Source organism: Centropristis striata, chromosome 8 (assembly GCF_030273125.1).
Source record: "Centropristis striata isolate RG_2023a ecotype Rhode Island chromosome 8, C.striata_1.0, whole genome shotgun sequence".
NCBI classification, from domain to species: Eukaryota; Metazoa; Chordata; class Actinopteri; order Perciformes; family Serranidae; genus Centropristis; species Centropristis striata.
This window is the reverse complement of record NC_081524.1, coordinates 33,178,724-33,198,176: the sequence shown is the minus strand read 5'-3', so window position 1 is coordinate 33,198,176 and position 19,453 is coordinate 33,178,724. Positions and strand designations below refer to the sequence as shown.

The 19,453-nt window shown below is 42.3% G+C and overlaps 2 protein-coding genes across 2 annotated transcripts; one reads left to right on the top strand and one right to left on the bottom strand.

Moving 5' to 3' along the window:
• Nucleotides 1-10: 10 nt before the first annotated feature.
• Nucleotides 11-1,577, top strand: mdh2 (malate dehydrogenase 2, NAD (mitochondrial)). The gene has a single exon (XM_059339323.1). It carries the CDS (start codon nucleotides 131-133, stop codon nucleotides 1,142-1,144), a length of 1,014 nt encoding a protein of 337 aa, XP_059195306.1. The 5' UTR covers nucleotides 11-130; the 3' UTR covers nucleotides 1,145-1,577.
• Nucleotides 1,578-2,704: 1,127 nt separating this feature from the next.
• On the bottom strand, nucleotides 2,705-18,705 carry rspo3 (R-spondin 3). The gene is made up of 6 exons (XM_059339509.1): nucleotides 17,852-18,705; nucleotides 12,697-12,891; nucleotides 11,581-11,724; nucleotides 11,289-11,435; nucleotides 10,985-11,170; nucleotides 2,705-3,771 (listed from the first exon to the last, which is right to left on the bottom strand). Exons 1-6 carry the CDS (start codon nucleotides 17,949-17,951, stop codon nucleotides 3,545-3,547), a joined length of 999 nt encoding a protein of 332 aa, XP_059195492.1. The 5' UTR covers nucleotides 17,952-18,705; the 3' UTR covers nucleotides 2,705-3,544.
• Between the last annotated feature and the right edge of the window lie 748 nt (nucleotides 18,706-19,453).

The following is a 19,453-nucleotide window of genomic DNA, read 5'->3' as shown; positions in this document are numbered from 1 at the left end:
TTCTCTACGCATGACAGAAATCCTGTCTTCCTGTTCACTCGTGGCTAGAGGACGTTGGTGTCACAGAGGAGAGGGGCTCTTACACCGTTTTTATTTTCACTAAAGCAACAAAACCAAGGAACAAACAAGAATGTTTGCCCGTGCCGTGAGACCGACCGTGAGCCTGGCTCGGAGCCTGTCCACCTCTTCGCAGAACAACGCTAAGGTGGCGGTGCTGGGAGCGTCAGGCGGCATAGGCCAGCCGCTTTCTCTGCTTCTCAAGAACAGCCCCCTGGTGAGTCACCTCTCCCTGTATGATATCGCTCACACTCCCGGGGTGGCTGCAGACCTGGGCCACATCGAGACAAGGGCCCAGGTGACCGGACACATGGGTCCCGACCAGCTCGATGCTGCTCTGCAGGGCTGCGAAGTCGTGGTCATCCCCGCCGGTGTGCCCAGGAAACCCGGTATGACCCGTGATGATCTCTTTAACACCAATGCCACCATTGTTGCCACCTTGGCCGATGCCTGCGCCCGCAACTGCCCCGAGGCTATGATCTGCGTTATCGCCAACCCAGTCAACTCCACTATCCCTATTACATCAGAGGTCATGAAGAAGTATGGAGTCTACAACCCCAACAGGGTGTTTGGTGTCACAACCTTGGACATTGTCAGAGCAAACGCCTTTGTGGCAGAGCTTAAAGGCCTTGACCCAGCTCGTGTCAATGTTCCAGTCATTGGAGGTCATGCTGGGAAGACCATTATCCCCCTGATTTCCCAGTGCACACCCAAAGTGGAGTTCCCTGCTGACCAGTTGTCTGCTCTGACTGGAAGGATCCAGGAGGCCGGCACAGAGGTGGTGAAGGCTAAGGCCGGAGCTGGATCTGCTACCCTCTCCATGGCCTATGCAGGTGCCAGATTCACCTTCTCCATCCTGGACGCCATGAATGGAAAGGAAGGTGTGGTGGAATGTGGCTACGTCAGGTCTGAGGAGACAGACTGCAAGTACTTCTCCACACCTCTTCTGCTGGGGAAGAATGGCATTGAGAAGAACCTTGGGCTGGGCAAGCTGACTGCCTTCGAGGAGAAGCTGGTCGCTGAGGCCATGGATGAGCTGAAGGCTTCCATCAAGAAGGGCGAGGATTTTGTGGCTAAAATGAAGTGAACATTTAGTCAATTGTAAACAAACAGCAGCTGTGATTGAAAAGTTGTTCTGTCTTAACGTAAAGGGCATCTGGCTACATCCCAAGATCTGTCACAGTGTTTCCCGTTTGTTTTTGTTTCAGCAGCAGGGTTATTTTGATTCAGAAAAAAATGGTTTTAACCAAGGTCATCTTTCCTATGTATCATTTCACTCAACTGCCGAAGCATGGCGTTATCTTGCACTTATGATTTGTGTACATACTGTACTGTGACTTATCTATATTTTGCAAATGTCAAATTAAACAAAAATGCTATATTTTCATGTACAGCCTGTTTTTAAGGGGGATTTCTCTGCTTAATGAACGAGGAAATACTGTCATCATGCCTGTTGATGCAAATAAATGTGACTGATGAGCAAAATACGTACTCCACCAATAAACAATTTAGCTTTAAAATCATTATTCTTGTTTTTGTTACACAAAAATTATTTGATATGACAGCGTACTGAAACAGAGACCAAATGTTTATGACTCTTTCCATGACACTAAGCCTTCATTTTAAATTTCATATCTGGTTCACTGAAAACCCTTATAGCAGGGGTGTCAAGCCTGATCCATGAAAGAGTCATGTTGCAGGTTTTTGTTCCAACCAAGCAAGAGCACATCTGATACAACAAATCAGTTAGGATAGTTCAGGGGATTTGAATGACTTGAGTCAGGTGTGCTCCTGTTTAGCTGAAACTAAAGCCTGCAGCCACCCCTGACCTTCCACGGATCAGTTTGACCTTTATAGGCACTGAGTAATTTAGATATTGGTTGTTCAAATGCATACAACTTAAACTATTGCTTCTTTGCAAAAAAATAAGTAAAAGTTGCCTAATGTCCCTGCAAATGCTAAACCACTAAAACATCGCTATTGTGAATTTAGACTTGAGTCATAGGGAAGCTTTATTTTTGCTTGATTCAAAGTATGGGCTGAGCAAAAACTTATAATCGGCACATTATTATAACGCAAGGAAAAACTTTTTTTTGCTGCAGTGGACAAAATCCCTGTATTTTTCAGTGTAACTGTATGTTACACCATAAACCCTTTTCACAGCAGACATTTTGTCTTGTCAAAGCAGGAAAAGCAAAGGTGCATTAACAATGGTTGCATTAGTCAGTTCCAGGGCTTTGGCTTTGTGCATGCTCAATTGCAGACTGCCACTTAAAGGTATAAAGCTATTGTCAATGTTATTTTATTTTTTTACACCTGTGCTTTTCCTGCTTTGAGTTATAATGTTGTGAAATGGTTCTGTTGCAACATAATATTTATTGTGTTTTTAGTGACACTTGGATGTGGACGTCAGTATCTCCAATAAGTGTTCAGGTATTACAGTATGTGACACCCTTCCACTGCTAAAGCTTTCACTGAAAATGAGCTCATGACACATGACTGAATCAACAGTTTATAGCTGCATATTGTTCTGAGTTACACTTTATGTTTACGCCTTTTTCAATTTATAATTTTTACGAAAGTTTAAGTGGTTTGCACAAGATGACATTCACACCAGGAAACAGATAGCAGACACAGGTACAAACCCATTATAGTTTTATTTGACATACAGGTGCTTTTGGTTCCTAGTCAAGGAGCTTTACTGAGAGCACAGATTCCATTTACACAAAAATAAAAACCCATGGTAGATTAGATTTATCACGTATCTGGATAAAACTAGCTTTTGTCCAAGACAAGAAAACATGTTAATGGTATTCAGTTTTTGACCATGCTCCTTTGATTCACAGCATGCAGGTTCTCCTACATCTGTCACTTGTAGCGATTATGAAGATGTCACAAGATGGCAATAGCAAACTCACTTTTATTTTTTTCTTTACAAATTCTGCACCAAATAAAATAAAGTAAAGAGATCTAAAGAACAGGAACAACAATAATAAACAATTGTTCTACATAATGTTGCAAAATCTACATTCAAAAACCAAGACGCGCAATGTTGTACCAGGGCCCCATTAAATAACCATATCAACAAGCACATAGTATAACGTCTTTGTCTCTCTGTCCGTCTGTCTGCCAGTCCGCCACACAGTCACAGACATTTCTCACTTTGTTCTTCAGTCCCATCAGCAGTCTCAGCAGTGTCTCCTGCACTGTTCAACAGAAACACTCTCTCAGCGGTGGAAGTGAAGGAGTAGAGGCTACAGGGTAGAAAAAAGGACTTTTTAAAGTCCATAGTGGCCCAAGCCTTGTGGCTGAGTGTGCCCCATCCCGTTTGTGCATAAACATTATATTCAAATCATACAGGTAGCAGCAACACCCCTGCAGAGAGGGGTCGAGGGGGGTGAACAGGATGGGGGAGTTTGGGAGAAGAAGGTATGGGAGGATAACAGGAGAAGGGTATAGAGGCGTTAGACTTTGTCTGCCCAGAGAACTATTGTACAAGAGTGTCTTCAGGGGAGACTGGGTCTGTGACGTGGCCTCTGCGATGCCTGTGCTCTGTTTTGTTCCTGTTATCAGAGTCCTCACGTTCAGCTGTGTCTCTCTCCCTCTCTCGCTCCCTTTCTCGCTTCCTCTCCCGTCGCCCCTCCTGGTTCTCTTTATCTTTTCGGTTGTTGCGATTCCTCGGTTGTCTTTGGCCATTCTTCACCCGACCTCCTCCTAGGAAAAGTGAATAATAAAGATTAGTAATGCAAGAGAGTGGGCGAAGGTCTTCATCGTCTCTCTGTCAATTTCAGGAGGTAATATTCAGTTAGGAAATATTTGACTTTAATGAATTTTCAGAACCAGCTGCATGATGTGGAAAAAACTTTTTTCAAGAGATCACTTTATCATGTTTTGACTACAATAAGGGCACCCATCCTGCGTTTATTTTGAACATAGGGACACCCAGTTGGGTGGTTGCTCCCCTGCCCACTTCTTGAGTCCACCAGTGTTTGTAGCATATTATGCAATTCATATAGCCATTGAAAATGTTCAAAATGCAGCTCTACATCTCAAATAGTACCAGTCATCATATATTTGCCACTTAGGAAATCAGTTTCATAACATATATAGTTATCATTTTAATAAATATTGTTCCTTTATTCCTTATTCCTTTATCCTTTAAGCCAGAGTCAACAAGAGTAGCTCAGCTCAGTTTACCGCTGATTTTTATCTAGCAAACACAAGTAACTGGGATTCATCCCTTCAACTACACCATGCATCAGCCTGTAAGTCATGAAAACCACCATATATCAAAAAGTGGTCGCACTATAAACACATCACAGAGCGCAGCTCTACCATAGAGTGCAACACGTGATATTGCAATGCTCTGTTTTCACCACTAGATGCCAGTCTTTAATCACAGACTGCAGCCCTCTCCATGTGATGAGCAGAGCCCTGTCCGAAATAGAAAACCTTTAAATAAACCCCAATTTATCTCCTCTTGCAACACCATCTCATAAACAAAACCAAGAGTTTTGGAATGCTGAAGGTTTATCTCTGCTTGAGCTACAGTTATTAATGATAATAACAAGATCCACCCCCAGGGAGGTTGGAGACAGGACCTGCAAGTGAAAGCAGAGGAGGCCCTTTCCTGTTGTTGTACTGCTGCTGTTCATGTGTGAGTGGAACGGAGCAGCACGGCCTGCTTGGCTGTTTGGCTGGCCAGTCGGGGATTGTGAAACTGCTGAAGTAGGCAGTAGGCACAGACACGGGGAGAGAGAGAAAGAGAGATAAAGGGAGAGAGAGAAAGAGATCTCTCTCTCCTGTTTGGCCCCCTGTGCTCATCCTCTCTCCCTCTGTCTGTTCATTAATCAGGCCAGGACTCTGGTTGGCTCAGGGGCCATGTCTGACAAACACAATCTGGACTAGTGATACCAATCGCTATACCGGCCCACTATGTTTAAAGGGATAATTCAGATTTTTTTGGGAAATGGTGTTGTGTGAGATACTTTTCCATAATCAGTGTATTATCTACAGTAGACAGTGGTTGGCAGTCCACCAGTTTGGAGAAGCAGGCAGGACGACCGACAGTAAGCAATTCACTGCTCTTGAAGGGGGCAGCAGTAATACACATTTTAGCAACCCAAAAAAAGAACCAGTTTAAGTGTACGCTTTATTTTGAATATTTTCACAGCTTTACCTTACCATCAGACAGCCCTTTCTAATGGGGAACTAAAGCCCTTGTATCATCTATGTTCTCTTCAAATCCTTCAGACTTTTACCTCACATAACACTGGCGTCGCAAGTCTACCACTGCCTATAATTCAGTTAGTTTGTTTGGGTTATTGTCTGACTTTGCTGGATCCAAACTAACTCTTTAACACACAAAAGTCACACAATTACAACAAAGGACACAGCAGAAGATAAAAAGTCCTGTGTTCTGTGAGTTAAAATGATTGTTTTTGACAGAGGAGTCTGGTGACTTTGGGGTGGGCAAGTCAATACCCATAACAGCAGATGGCACTATGGTCAATTGAAGCTATATTCAGCTGCTACACATGTAAGAGCTGAATGGCTTCCTGTTGCTGATAGTGACTGCAATGATGAAACAGCGTTGAATTTCTTCTGAAACACTTTTTTAAAGGCTGACTCTGAAAGAAAAGGCAGGAATTTAACCACTGGGTCCTGATAGAGAGGACATAATTATCCAGCGTTGAAGGACGGAGTGACAACGTATATGAGTCAGGTTTGTGTGGATCATAGTGTGGATACCTTTTTCCGAATACAGTGTTATGTTTTGCCTGCCTCCTACTTAGAGATGGAACTTCAGGCATGTGTCATTAAGCGTAAATGCACTGAAAGCATCAATTGATTCGCAATTTTTATGTAGGCAGGCACTTAAATCTTATTAAATCCCATCTGCTATTAATCAGGTGCAAGTTGTGTTCCATAGGCTCTCATGGGGTGGAAGGGATGTGGGTGATACGATGATGCCAACAGCCAACCACCGGCCACCACTAGTGTTAACACAGTTCAATTCCAAGACAGTGAAAAATAAGTTTTAAAAAAAATCCAATATAGTAAAGATAGGTGGGTGCATGGATGGATGGATGGATGGACAGATGGAGTAATCTGGTTCACTGAGTCATTCGGGGTCTGCCCCCTGTCCTTTATAAACACAGGAAGTCCCCTTCGCTCTCATTGTTTTCTCTGTCCTGACACCATTTACAACTATTTACAAGTTCAGTGGATTAGTCATACTGTAGCCCCCGTGCTTTTGTCGAGCCAGAGGAGAAACCTAATCCATGCCAGTGTTGAGATGATTAGGGGAATGTTTATCAAACCAACCTGCATTTGGTTAGTTGGAACAGTTTCTGATGGGCTTTTTGTAAACTGTGTAATGACATGTGTGTAATGGTCCCCAAATGAGACACCTCTGGAGGTTTTGGAACATTTTCAATAGACATTTAGCATATTTCCAAAAGCCAAGTTTTAATTAATAACGTCTGACTGGCAGAGAGTGAGAATTGGCTTTTGTGACAACACATGACAAATTTCCAGTGATTTTATGAACTGGAACCTGACTGTGCAGTGATTTAGCTTTTAATTTTTTAAGTTGAAGTGAACATACTGGCATTGCTCAGGAATTGTTATATTTGTCAGTTTATTTTGCACAGGAATATGATTTAAACCATAGGTTAATTTAGAATCACCAACACTTACGGTAATGTAATTATGCGCTGTAAGACATTACATTTGTACGGTCTGTGCATTGTGTGTGTGTGAGGTTAGGTTATTGTAGGTACAATCAGTATTGAAGAAATTCAGTCATACTGAGGTATTTAACTTTAAAGTCACTGCAAAATTGCACCAAATGAATGTGTAAACACTGTTAATCAAATTAAATAACTGTGTTGGACTAATTCATTAACGATTGCTGCTAGGTTTGATGTTATCAAGTCTGCTTTAGTAGTGCTGGTTATTGCAGATTTTTAAACCCTGAACAGAGTCAGGCTAGTTGATTACCCCCATTTCTAGTTGCTAAACCATTTCCCAAAATGTCAAACTATACTTTTAATGAAGTTTCAGTTGATGAAACTGCCACAACTGAGCACAAGTGAAGCATCTGAAGCATTTATTTAACACCAAGCCCCTGAGCATTGTCTATTTTGTTGTCCAACAATAGCTTTTTTTTTCTTTAACCGTTGCTCATGTGATGTGCTTCACTTAACATTTTTAATAATTTTTACTAGAGAGGTCTTCGAATGGGGTTGTGTTTATGATGTTTATGAGATGAGCCCATATGAAGTGGAAAATATCAGAAAATTCTGACTTCACAAGTTGCTACATGTATGCTGACATTTTGAGAAAATTGTAGAGGGTGAATGCTGAAGTTGATATTGTAATTATATTGTAATGTCTCATAAAGTTTTTCTTTGTAATTTTATAATATGTAATATCATGAGGAAATTTTTTATATTCTCAATGACCATTATTCATTAGCATTTCCTGCATTAATGTGATGTTAGCTGTTTACTAGCTGCCCACCTTGTATTTATAATTTCACCAGTTCCATTTTAAAGCAGCATACAAAAAGACACGCTGTTACAGATTTAGCATGACCTATACGGTATGTCAATATATAATGACATTCATATCTAATTATAGTAAATCTGGATCCAATCAGAGAAGTCCATATTTTATATTTTTTTATCAGTGTCAAGTTCAGTATACAAGACAAGTATTTGTCATCAAAGTAAAGAAATTTTGCTATGATCTCTAGTTAACAAGGGATTCAGTCATGTTTTTATCCTGTGTTATTCTCCGGAAAGCCCGCCCTCACAGTGTAAACACTGTCTGCTGAATTGTCTGTGGTTGTAATGTAACTTCTAGAAATCTGTTGAAGTGCATTCACAAAGGACAGGAGTCAGTAAACTGTACTGAGAGCACACAGAGGGGCTTTACTAGGTCTGTGTGTGTGTGTGTGTGTGTGTGTGTGTGTGTGTGTAGGCATGTGTAAGTGAGCATGCTTGTGAAAGAGACATGGAGAGAGAAAGAGAGCAGTAGAAGAGATGAATAACAAACCAGAGAGAGTATTAAGTGAACTAAATAAGAGAGTGAGAGTGGGAAACAGACAGAGATGAAATGAGAGAGCGGAGGGGCACAGAGGGTAAGGGGAAGTGTGTGTGTGCACGTGTGTGCGGTTGGAGGAGCACTGTGTGTTTTATGGTGGCACATCCTCCGTGGCAGGCGTTCTGTCGTCCGGGGAGCTTTTGGCGGGAGCCAGGCTGGGATTAAAGGCTATGGGCTGTCCCACAAGTGGAATGCCTGCCGCATGGCCGCCAGGATGTCATCAGGGGAAGGGGTTTGGGTGTGTGTGTATGTGTGTGTATATGGGTGGGTATCAAAACCCCCCATCCCAATGACTGGTTGATGCTACCTTGCTTTACTCTGTGTGTAATAGCTGTGTATGTCTGTAAGCGTGTGTGTGGGAGTTAAAGGCGGCTAAGGTTTGCAGAGGGCACACAGTATATCCGGCCACAGAGATAGAGAGGTAAACAGCAGGTCGATCGAAGGACAAATTAGCCAGCATTAACTTGAGACAGACGGCAGCACAGATGAGGGTGTGTGTGTAAACATTCACAATCTCTATCTGTGGATAAAGGAGGAATTGAGCCAAGTTTCTCTGACTGGAAAGCCTGAAATATCAGCGTGTTTCATACATTGTTTCATCATGTTATATCTGTTATTCAAAACATTGTTTAAAGATTATGAATCAGCACCAACTGGAAGTTCTGATTTCACAATAGTTCTGTAGAACTGGGGTTTGGAAATGACTGGAAGTGAAAGTGTAAATGCGGTTTAGGAAATGGACTTTCCTGCCAAGAGTTCTATGATAATATTGATACCACCACCATATCTGTGTATTAAATATGAAACTGTAGCCAGGAGCGGATTACTGAAGCTCTGAAAGCATCGGAAACAAGCTTCTTTAGCACATAACATAAAATACAATGCGTACAGTATATTGTAATTTTTAAAACTTCGTAAAGAGAGGCTAGCTGTTTCCCTCTGCTTCAAGTATTTATGGTAAGCTAAGCTAATCACCTGCTGGCTCAAGTTTCATATGTAATAGACAGACATGACAAAGCACTTGTATTTCACAAAATGTCAAAGTGAACTTGCTTTAAGAACAGATGACTGAATGAGTTAGGGGCAGACAAATGGATGAAATGAGCAAAGACTCGTGGAGGAGTAAAATTGTAGTAGCAATGAGAAGAATGGGAAGAGGGGAGGCAGCACAGAGAGAGAGAGAGGAGAAGGCAAAAGGAGAAAGTGCAAACGAGGAGGAGAGGAAAAGGAGGAGGAGGAGGATGTATCAGTGTCTGAGGGCTGCTGGAGGATTACCGTGGGCTCTCTGAGGTCGGACCACTGACCCCCCTAGCGTGTGCAGAACGTAAACAGCAAGGAAAGACGCGCCGAAGCAGATAATTAGCTCTCATTCACTGCGGATGCTCTTGGAGCGAGGGCAACTGGTAATCACTAGCAGGGGCAACATCGATAAATGGGCTCTGTGCTGTGTGGGACTACACACAGCTTTCTTTCTTTTTCTTTCTTTCTTTCTTTCTTTCTTTCTTTCTTTCTTTCTTTCTTTCTTTCTTTCTTTCTTTCTTTCTTTCTTTCCTTCTTTCTTTCTTTCTTTCAATTCACCTCCCTTCTCTCTGTGCCCCCTCCTTTCACCAGGCTCAGGCTAGATCAACAGAGCCGTCGACTCCACACTAAAGTCTCGGCCCCGACCCGGCTGACTGGGAGCGCCAACAGGGAGCTTATATGGGGGTCTGTGTTTTCTTTGGTGTGGTAGGGAGTGTGTATGTGTGTGTGTGTAGGGGATGAGGATGGGGGAATGGATCAGTCGAGAGATACAGATAGAAAGTGAGAGAGAGAGGAATAGCTGGGGTGACAGAGGGCACATTTCACAGTCTGCCTTACAAATCACGTCGACCCAGTTGACTCTCTTCACAAATTACCACCAAGAGCAACGGCTGTGTAGTTATTTTAGTGAGTGTGTGTATCTCTGTGCATATGTGTGTGCGCACAAGCAAATGTGCAAGTGTGAATTTGTGCATTTGTCCGAAAGAGAGGGTGTATCTTTATCTGGATTTGTGTGTGTGTGTGTATTGGCAGCTGTGGGGATAAACCAATACTGATCCCTTGGTCGCCGCGTGCCTCCCAGGGGGAGGATGTTGATGTTGAGCTGGCTGTTTCTGCTCCAGAGTCAACTGCTTTTCTGCTGCATCACACACACACACACACACACACACACACTTGCACAGAAACACGCACGTACACACACACACTGTTTGTTCTGTAAGTGTGAGGCCCCAGGGGGCTGGATCTCAGCCTTCTAGCCTGTCTGCAATCTGTCATTTAACACTGCAGAGCCCAGGCTAAAAAACAACCAGCCATAGCCGCCAACCAGCTCAGTAACCACACACACGGAGTGCACACGTAACACAAAGTGGTCGTAAATGCGCCACAGCATCGGGGTTTTCTTAAGAAGAGCAGTCTGAAAACAGTTTTCACCCTCTTCATTAGAAATGATCACGCTATTCCCTGTTTACTAGGAGCAGAGAAAGCGGTTTTATTGTTTAAAAATCCAAAGAGGTCTCGTGGGAAAACACACAAAACACCCATTGCAACATCACACATGTGTTCCCCCCACTGTCTCACTCTAACCACAATGACAATACTCTGAGTAAACAGCCGTAGTCCTGAGCGGAAGACTGACGAGCTCTGATTGTACAAGCAGAAGCAGCAAAGTCTGGAATTCATAGAAATCGTGCCATGTGTCATAAATACAGTCGGCTTTGGGTGTGATGGGCCAACTGCAGATATGATAGACAGTGTCTGGAATGCGACATTTTAAAAATAGTGTAATATTGTTTACCTAGACATTTCCTCCTCTTGACCAGGCACTCTTTGATCTCTGAGATCTCAGGGCATGGATTGCCAAAGGGTGATGGGTACTGGAGGACTTGCCGCGTGCGGGTCTCCTGACCTCGCTTAAACCCACAGGTTCTACCGGACCGAGAGCAGGGGCTCCACTCGCTCCACTCACCCACCTCGCAGTGCACTGAAAAGTTGACACAGAGGGATGAGAAAATGTTTAGCCATCAAGGACCAAAAAACGTGGCCTCTACCAACATGACAGACTTGTGACACATCCACATCCAAACACAACATAGACTAACCTTGCGTTGTGCACTCCATGAGTTTGTCATTGGGCTCGTAGTCCTCTGGACAGACATGGTGGCACCTCCCGCTGAGCTGGTACAGGCTTGGCCTGCACCGCGTGCATGTTTCACTGTTCACACACGCCTCACACTCTGCAGGGCACCCTGCAAACACAAAAGCACATGTCATGTATCTGTGAATGTAGTGGCCAAATTTAACACATTAACATGTTTTATGCCTTTTGTGCCTCGTTCCAAAGTCAGAATTGTTTGGTAAACTCTGCATGGCTAATGTGGGATAAACACTCACTGGGAACACACTCCCTCTGTGTGTCGCTGCGGACCAGCCCCTCTGGACAGTTCTCCTGACACTTGCCCAGGTGAAGGTAGAACCCAGGTCGACAGCGTGTGCAGAAGTTCTTGTTGAAGCAGGAGTCGCACTCCGATCTGCACTCTGACAGAGAAACACAGACCCACCGCCAGCGTTTATTTAAACTGTACAAGTTATCGTGTGTGTCCTGCGTGTTAAATATACAGGGTGTCAGTGTGTGTGTGTGTGAGTGTGTGTGTGTGTGTGTGTGTGTGTGTGTGTGTGTGTCACTGGAATATGGGCCACTGCATTAAGAATTATGTCTTACATAATTACAAAGAGGATAAATGATTTTAGGTAAAGCAACACAACCAAAAGAAAAATAGGTACTGTATGTATACATAATGCTATATTTAATGAGCAGGTCTTTTTTTTCAGATTTTTGTAACCCATTTATTTATCACCCAGTTGTCCATATCTATATCATGATCCTGGGCGCCACCTCGTTCCACCGGTTCCTCTCCCTCCCATCAGGCGCCCCGACCGACCAGAGGGAGGCAGTATAGCGACCAGGATCAATGCATGTTTTTGTGAGAGGTCCCCCTGTAAGGGGAACCTCGGGGGACACGGGGAGAACATGCAAACTCCACACAGAAAGGTCCTTTTGCCAACACCGACCAGCCCCACGGCGCTGGAGACATGGAGGTGAGGACACGCCTCCAACGCACACAGCGTCCCTCGAACCCAGGACCTTCTAGCTTTGAGGCAAGAGTGCAAACTGCGCCACCGTGCCCCTGAATGAGCAGGTCTTGAAACTGTTCCTTGTGCATACTTTTTCACAATTGGTTGGAGCTGACTAGACTTTTAAGCTTTTGCCTGCAACATGTAAGTAAAAAAGTGTTAAGAGGTCACATTTAACTCAAGGCAAGCTTTTCTGTGTGTGTCATGAGAGATGATTATACTGAATAATTATGGCCATTAATTCAGAAAACTATTAATAACATGCAGCACACATCGGACTGTTGATACTATACCTGCAGTGTCCATTTAAATAAGGAACATGTTTTTAATAATATTCTGCTATACAAATACAGTTTGTTACTCATCGTGGCTTACTTGTGCAGGTGTTTCTTTCCGGGGAGCGTGTGCCGTAAAAGCCCGGAGGACAGGAAGTCATGCACACCCCGATCTGCTTCATCCCAATCCTCTCCAAATGCATGAAGAAGCGCGGCTTGCAGGACAGGCAGCCATTGTAGTCAGAGCAGGTCAGACAGCCACCCTGCTGGCACCCTGAGCTCACACCAGAGATCTCTGTTGACAGGAGCAGGGGGTGTTAAAGTATGGATTTCACATGGTAAAAGATTGCTTCTGGGCAGTTTTAAACTATAGAAGTTGAAGTCAAATTAGTGAATAGATAAACATTTAAGAAGGAAAGTATCCTTTGTCTTCATATTTTTTTCATGTTAAGAACCCAAATGTAGTCCAGAGAGAACCAATTTAAGTCCTAGATAATAAGACAACAAGTGGTGAAATTCAAAACCTTATTGAGTTTTACAAAATCCAACTTTAAAAACAACAACTATTCATCCCATTCATACCAGCCTCTTCAATGCCATATGTCCGTATGGTACGATTGTTATCTCTATAGAGTAGAATGGAAAATTTAATTCTTTGTGATCATTTTAATGATTGATTTAATGATTGTTTTGTTCTCTTGCCCTGCACAAATCAGGATCAGGCTGATAACTTAATCTACAAAGTTAAAACCAGATTGTGGGAGTTATAAGGGTTTTTTAGATTCCAGTGTAGTTTCAGTGCAGATGTCAGGTCAGACTGTCCTGTGGCACCACTGTGCATGCTGCTTGGCTCTACAAAACCAACATCAGTACCTCATCTTACTATTGATACTCAACCTGGGTGTTATCAAACTATTGAATGGGCATTATCTGCGCTTATCATCCCTTAAGTATCGGCAAGCAGGACCTACTCTACCTTCTTATAGGTTTCCATCAGCCCATTCAATGGGCTGTCCCTTTTTTGTTACATTTCACTTTCAGTTTCATTGGGTGTAGGCACTGAAAAAGGGTGCAGTTTCGTTTGGGGCAAAAAATAATTGGTTAAATGTTATAAAATATACATATATATATATATATATATATATATATATATAGCAAAGTATATGCAAGTAAATGCCAAGTTTCACTCAGGGTACAAACGAAAGTCTGGGTGAAAGTCCTGGGTTTGTTTGACCCATACACCACCCCTCCCACCTACCCTAAAAGCAACTTTTCGTGCTCTATATTTGTGCTCTGCTTTTCATAATTACTACCAACAGTAGAGGGTGCCACAAACAATACATGGTAGTATACCCTGTCCCTTAAATAAACCTAGTAGAAAGGCAGAGTAGGCCCGTACTCAGCTATAGTTATGGGATGAAAACCACAGATAGATATACATTCAATAGTCTAAGAATGACAGAATCTTTTCCAAGAAGGAAGGGAAACAGAAAGTAAACTGTATGATTAAGGGTTTAATTACAGCGTCATATATGACTTATCACCTGCTGTCTCAACACATTGACTAGTTATACTATGTTTATAGGTACTGTGGTGTTTACCTTATTTAGATCCCCTACTCTTCACTCATTTGTGGGATGGTCCACCAGACCTGGATGAAAGCTCTGGTTGTACGTTTTAATCATTTTAAGTGTATGTTGACTATTTGTCGCAGATGTTTTTAGTGTCTCCCAAGTTACAGCATGTGTATTTTTTTTTTTTTTTAATTTAGAGAAAAGACCAGAAAAACGTAGGGCTTAAATTCTGAAAGAATGAACTATATTTAAGGAAATAAACCTTAAATATTTGGTGCTCTCAGTTCCCTGGAATTATTTCATCCTTTTCAGCGTCTGATTGCACTTAATGGACAAAAATAGTAACAGACTGGGATTAGGTGGAAAACTACCAGATATATAACAGGCTCTGTGACATTGGGCAGTTCAGAGAGCATGTTATTAGCTTCTGGTCCCGATGTTTCTGTCACTTCTTAGTTACCTCTTCTCTTACCATTGTTTCTTTAACTCCAGAAAGTGATACAGTGCTTCAGGGAATGAGAAAGTCAACAGACAAGCAGCCTGCTTATATATAGGAGTGACACTTCAATATCTAAGCAATAGACATGAGACACGTTCCATGTTTTACATACTTGTGCACCCATGCTGCAATGGTACTCCATTCCCCAAAGCATTGATTGGAAAATGTTGCCGTAGTCACACATGGAAAGCAACCTCTGTAAGCGTACAAGGAATTGGTTTTCCTCTCCAGCATTGGCATCTCATGCCACTGCTTTAAGCTGGCCCTCTTCCTTCTGCTCTAGGTTCAGGGTTTGGCTGCCAGTTTACCATAGATCATGGACACTTTGTTTGAAATATCTCGACAATCTTTACAACTGCTGTCCATTTGCCCACATGTGTTCCTGCCAAGCTGCCCTGATTCACAGAAGTCTTAAGACGCAGGAATTTGGCCTTGCCCTCACACTTGCACCGACAAAACCTCAGTTGGACTTGCATAACATACCAACAAAGTCACATATGAATAAACACATTGACATGCCTGCACACACACAAACACAGATGGTTCATGGAGAAAATAGAACTGACCAACAACATAGAAGTAACATGAAAAAATAGCCTTAACTGTTGAATGTGTAGCTATTTATAAAATCATGTGGCACACTTGATTACCCAACTGTATAATACTATGATTAGCTTTAAATCAAATCACTGTCTTCATCTTCTACTGAGCTGACCTGTTATAATATATATCATTCTCACTGTTAGCACCCACACGCCTTCAATTTCAGATGCATCATCACAGACAGGAAGCTTGGAGCTCGGGTTCAGTCTCTGCATGGTAAATTTGTCCAGTTGACCGAATGGTCATTGACTCCCAACTCACTCTTACCCCCTTCTTCCCCTCTGAAGTCTGTACTCATTCACCCCTTCGCCAACTAATCCCTCCATCCTCCCTGATATCTCTGGAAGTGTTAGATATCTGTATCCTTGGAGGAAGTTTGGATTGTTAGAGGCACTTGTCAATTAATGGGTACTGAGTCAGTCTGTCTGGAAAGGCAGACGTTTTCTCCTGATTGTGAACTAAATCTTCAGAATGGACAGAAAAAACTTGGTGCTTAGTGGTCGCCATCCAACAACGGAATTATATCATGTGTGTCTTTTTTTGTCCATAAAACGCATTTCAGTATAAAAATCAAAGAGATGCTAATTTGAAAAAAAAAACAAAAAACCCCAACAACCTGAAACTGAACAAAAACCATACTGTTTTCAGTCTCAGGACATTATTTAAGAAACCGAGCACTGGAGTACTCTCAGGAGCCCCTCCTGCCGCCCCTCACGCTGTGTTGAGAGGCTCTTTAATAGTGTTTAGGGGGAAATAAACATTTAAAAGGGAGAATCTGTGATGCAGCGTAGAGTGTAAAGCAGACTCTATAATGTCTATATATTCTACATTAGTGCAACACAAACACAAATGTAAGTATGAATAATCAACCTTTTAAAACAGTAGGAAATGTTGCTTTTCTTATCATTAAAACTGATGTCTGTTTAGTGAGATTAAATAGGATCTTCAGTACATAAGGTGGTTACCCTGCTGAACAGCAAAGCCATCCACGCTTAATTCTTCAGGTCTGACCTAAACTACACTGAACAGAGCTGCCAAGAGTAAAGGTAACCCCAGGACCCCTTTAAAGCTACACAATAAACACACAGTTAACCCCACATGCTGCCATTCCTGGCTTTTTTTATACACTTTGGTGGCCATGAGGGAAGAAATTACTTAAAGTTTCAACTGCAGATCTGAGCTCTGGATGTAAAGAAATCTATGTAAGTTTGAGCCCCAGGTGGCACGCATAAAAGCATCACTTCCAAGGTCTATTATTGTAGATCACAGACAGTCTTCAGCCACGCTGGCAAGCAATACATGGAATATTCCAGTTGTCACTGCTCTTCTCTAACAGACTTAGTCACAGAGCACATCTGGAGACCCTCAGTGATAAAGTGTGCGTAGGAAGAATAGAAAAATATACTTTATTGATACTTATTTCATAGTGTCATGGAAAAAGGCTGGCCGGAGCTAAGAGATGAGACATAATGTTGGACCTCAGGGAGATATATGGCGGATGAAATATCACAAGTTTTTTCACTATCTGCTGTTTTTAGCCTGATCAAATTGGCATGAAGTCAGATTTTGAGCAAAAATGAGAACAAGATGGTACATGATTTGAAATTATGATACTGGGTTAAATTTTCTGACAGGCATGAATTATAATCCCACACTATGTGAGCAGAGCCAACAGAAGAAGAAACTTTCCCCCATGAATTCCAAAATGTGGCAGAGAATAAACTGATCACAGAGGTTACTGTACTGAAGTAAAGCTGTACAGTGAACAATGATCAGGCCTGACACCGGGCAGGCTGCACACTCCGTGCCTGAAGTCTGCTGCTCTGACCGCTAGAGAGCGACGGGAACCAGGAGACTGAGCGCAATGAGCAGCGGCTGCAGGCTTCAGGTCATAATCCACAACAATTAATTCATAAAATTAAGCTTCAACGAAAACACAGTAAAAGTGGACTAAATATGGTGAACTTGCTGAAAGTAGCCTATCGTAAAAGGACCAGACACACAAAGAGTTAATTGACTGGAGCACGTGCTTTAAGAACATTTTTTAAAAACATCAATTTAGTAATTTTTTTTAGTACATTACCTCATAATGCAGAAATGTAGGGTTGAACATTCGTAATAATATCTCTATTATAGGGAAGATAATCAAAAATGATCTGGGAAATCACTTTTATAATCTGGCAAAATTATTAGAATTTTGATCTTGGTTGTTCTGAATTATAATAAAGACCAGGAAAAAAAACAGCAAATACAAAATAATTTGTTTAGAAAAACTCACGCCAAAAGAATATTGCCCAGTGGTCCCAGCTGTGCGCATGTAGTTTTGTTTTTTAACCTACTGGTACAAATGTATCAATTTAATACGCTGATCAAATAAAAGTGTGTTGTCGCTCATTAATGTGCATATTTATAATAGACTGAATATTGGACTTTGTGAGAAATAGATGAAGCTAGAGACCGTTGTGATTTGACGCCACTTTGCGTAAAAGGGCCAATAAATGCAGAATCAAACATTAAAATGGAAAAGCCAGAGTGCAGAGTACGTGCACGCACATCGCGCCGCACTTGAACCTACTCACGTTTATGTTGCCGGTGCCTGGAGCTGCTGTGCTGCTGACAACCAGTGTAATCCATGCAGTGCAAGATGATCCAAACAAAGGAGATCAGTTGTAATTGCATAGTAGCCCAGAGATGAGACTCGTAAAGCCAATGTCAATGTTCACCAAGTCACTTATTGGATAAGATTCCGTTGTCTTCCCCCTCACGGAGGCAGAGTGTGGAGGGCAGGTAATTCCTACACACAGCAGGACACCCAGCTATGTGGTGATATATGGTGGTTGTAGTGTACGGTGGCCCAATGATGCCTGGGCCGTTTAAACTGTACCATCCTGTATAGGATCTTCATATGTGCCAGACTGAGTCAGGGACCCGTTATCCGCGCTGTGATAAAGAACATGCCTTCCAAAATACAGAAAACAAACAAACACGCCAAAAAATCTCATCCGGTGCGCGCAGGAGCAAAACAAAATCAATCATCAGTTTAAGTTAAAAAGATGAGTAGATTTATTATTTATGATTAACATGGCTCTAAAAAAGTTTGAGATGTTATATCCATGTGCAGAACTCCAGATGGACCTCTCTCCCTCTGCTCGTCTCTCTCAGTGGAGATGCGCCGTGCGTCCCGGTGTGTGTGGATACACTAATGTGCCAGGCGCGCCGAGGGGCTCGGCTTCATCTCAGCATCAGCTAAGGCACAAAAAGTAAAAGCCACCAACAAGACCCACGCTAGTGATTAAAAAAGATGTGTAAGTTGAAGGTTTCGTAATTCTTTTGGCTGTCAGACACACACCTCCTCTCGCTCGCTGTCGGCAGCAGGCAACTGGACCAAAGTAAATCTCCGCAGTTTCAGCGCTTTTCTGCTTTGCGTGCAGGACCTATTCACTCCCCTCCTGCCGGCCGGCTGATGACTTCAGCCCTCTGCTGTCTCTCTGTCTCTCTCTCTCCCCCTATGAGCTCCAAAGTTTATTTAGAGGGCAAGCCCCCCGCGTCAGAGAGAGAGAGAGAGAGAGAGAGAGAGAGAGAGAGAGAGAGAGAGAGAGAGACAGACAGACAGACAGACACACACACACACACACACACACACACAGCGCATACTTGAGTTATTTCAACCAGGGTTTAGAAGTATGTACTGTCTGGCATTGTGCTCACAGTGATGCTTTAAATAATTAATGTAAACGTGAATGGACTCCCCTGTTTTTGTTTCATTGTTACATTGTCATGATATTTTTTAAATGTTCAATCAATAAAAGCCCTTGAACATGATTTTTAATTTTGTTAAACACATAGGCCTACTGAACACACTCTCTGCAGCCGGATTACATCAGTGCTGAATGAGGAAAAAGCTCCATTATGACAGCAGGTGTCAATCATATGCATATTATATATTTACGAAATTACTCCCAGAAAATGTTTCTTTCCTTCAAAGATGAAGTAGTTTGAATAATGCAGCCACACAGTGAGTCTTTTTATTATTTATTTATTTTCAATTATGCTGTTTGGAACTGAGCTTCAAAAATGCACCTGAATATGCTAGAAAATAGAATATTCTTGTTAGTTTAAAGGGTACTGTGTAGTCTAACTTTCTATTTCTGTGCAATATGATTTTTTCATTTACTTTTAAC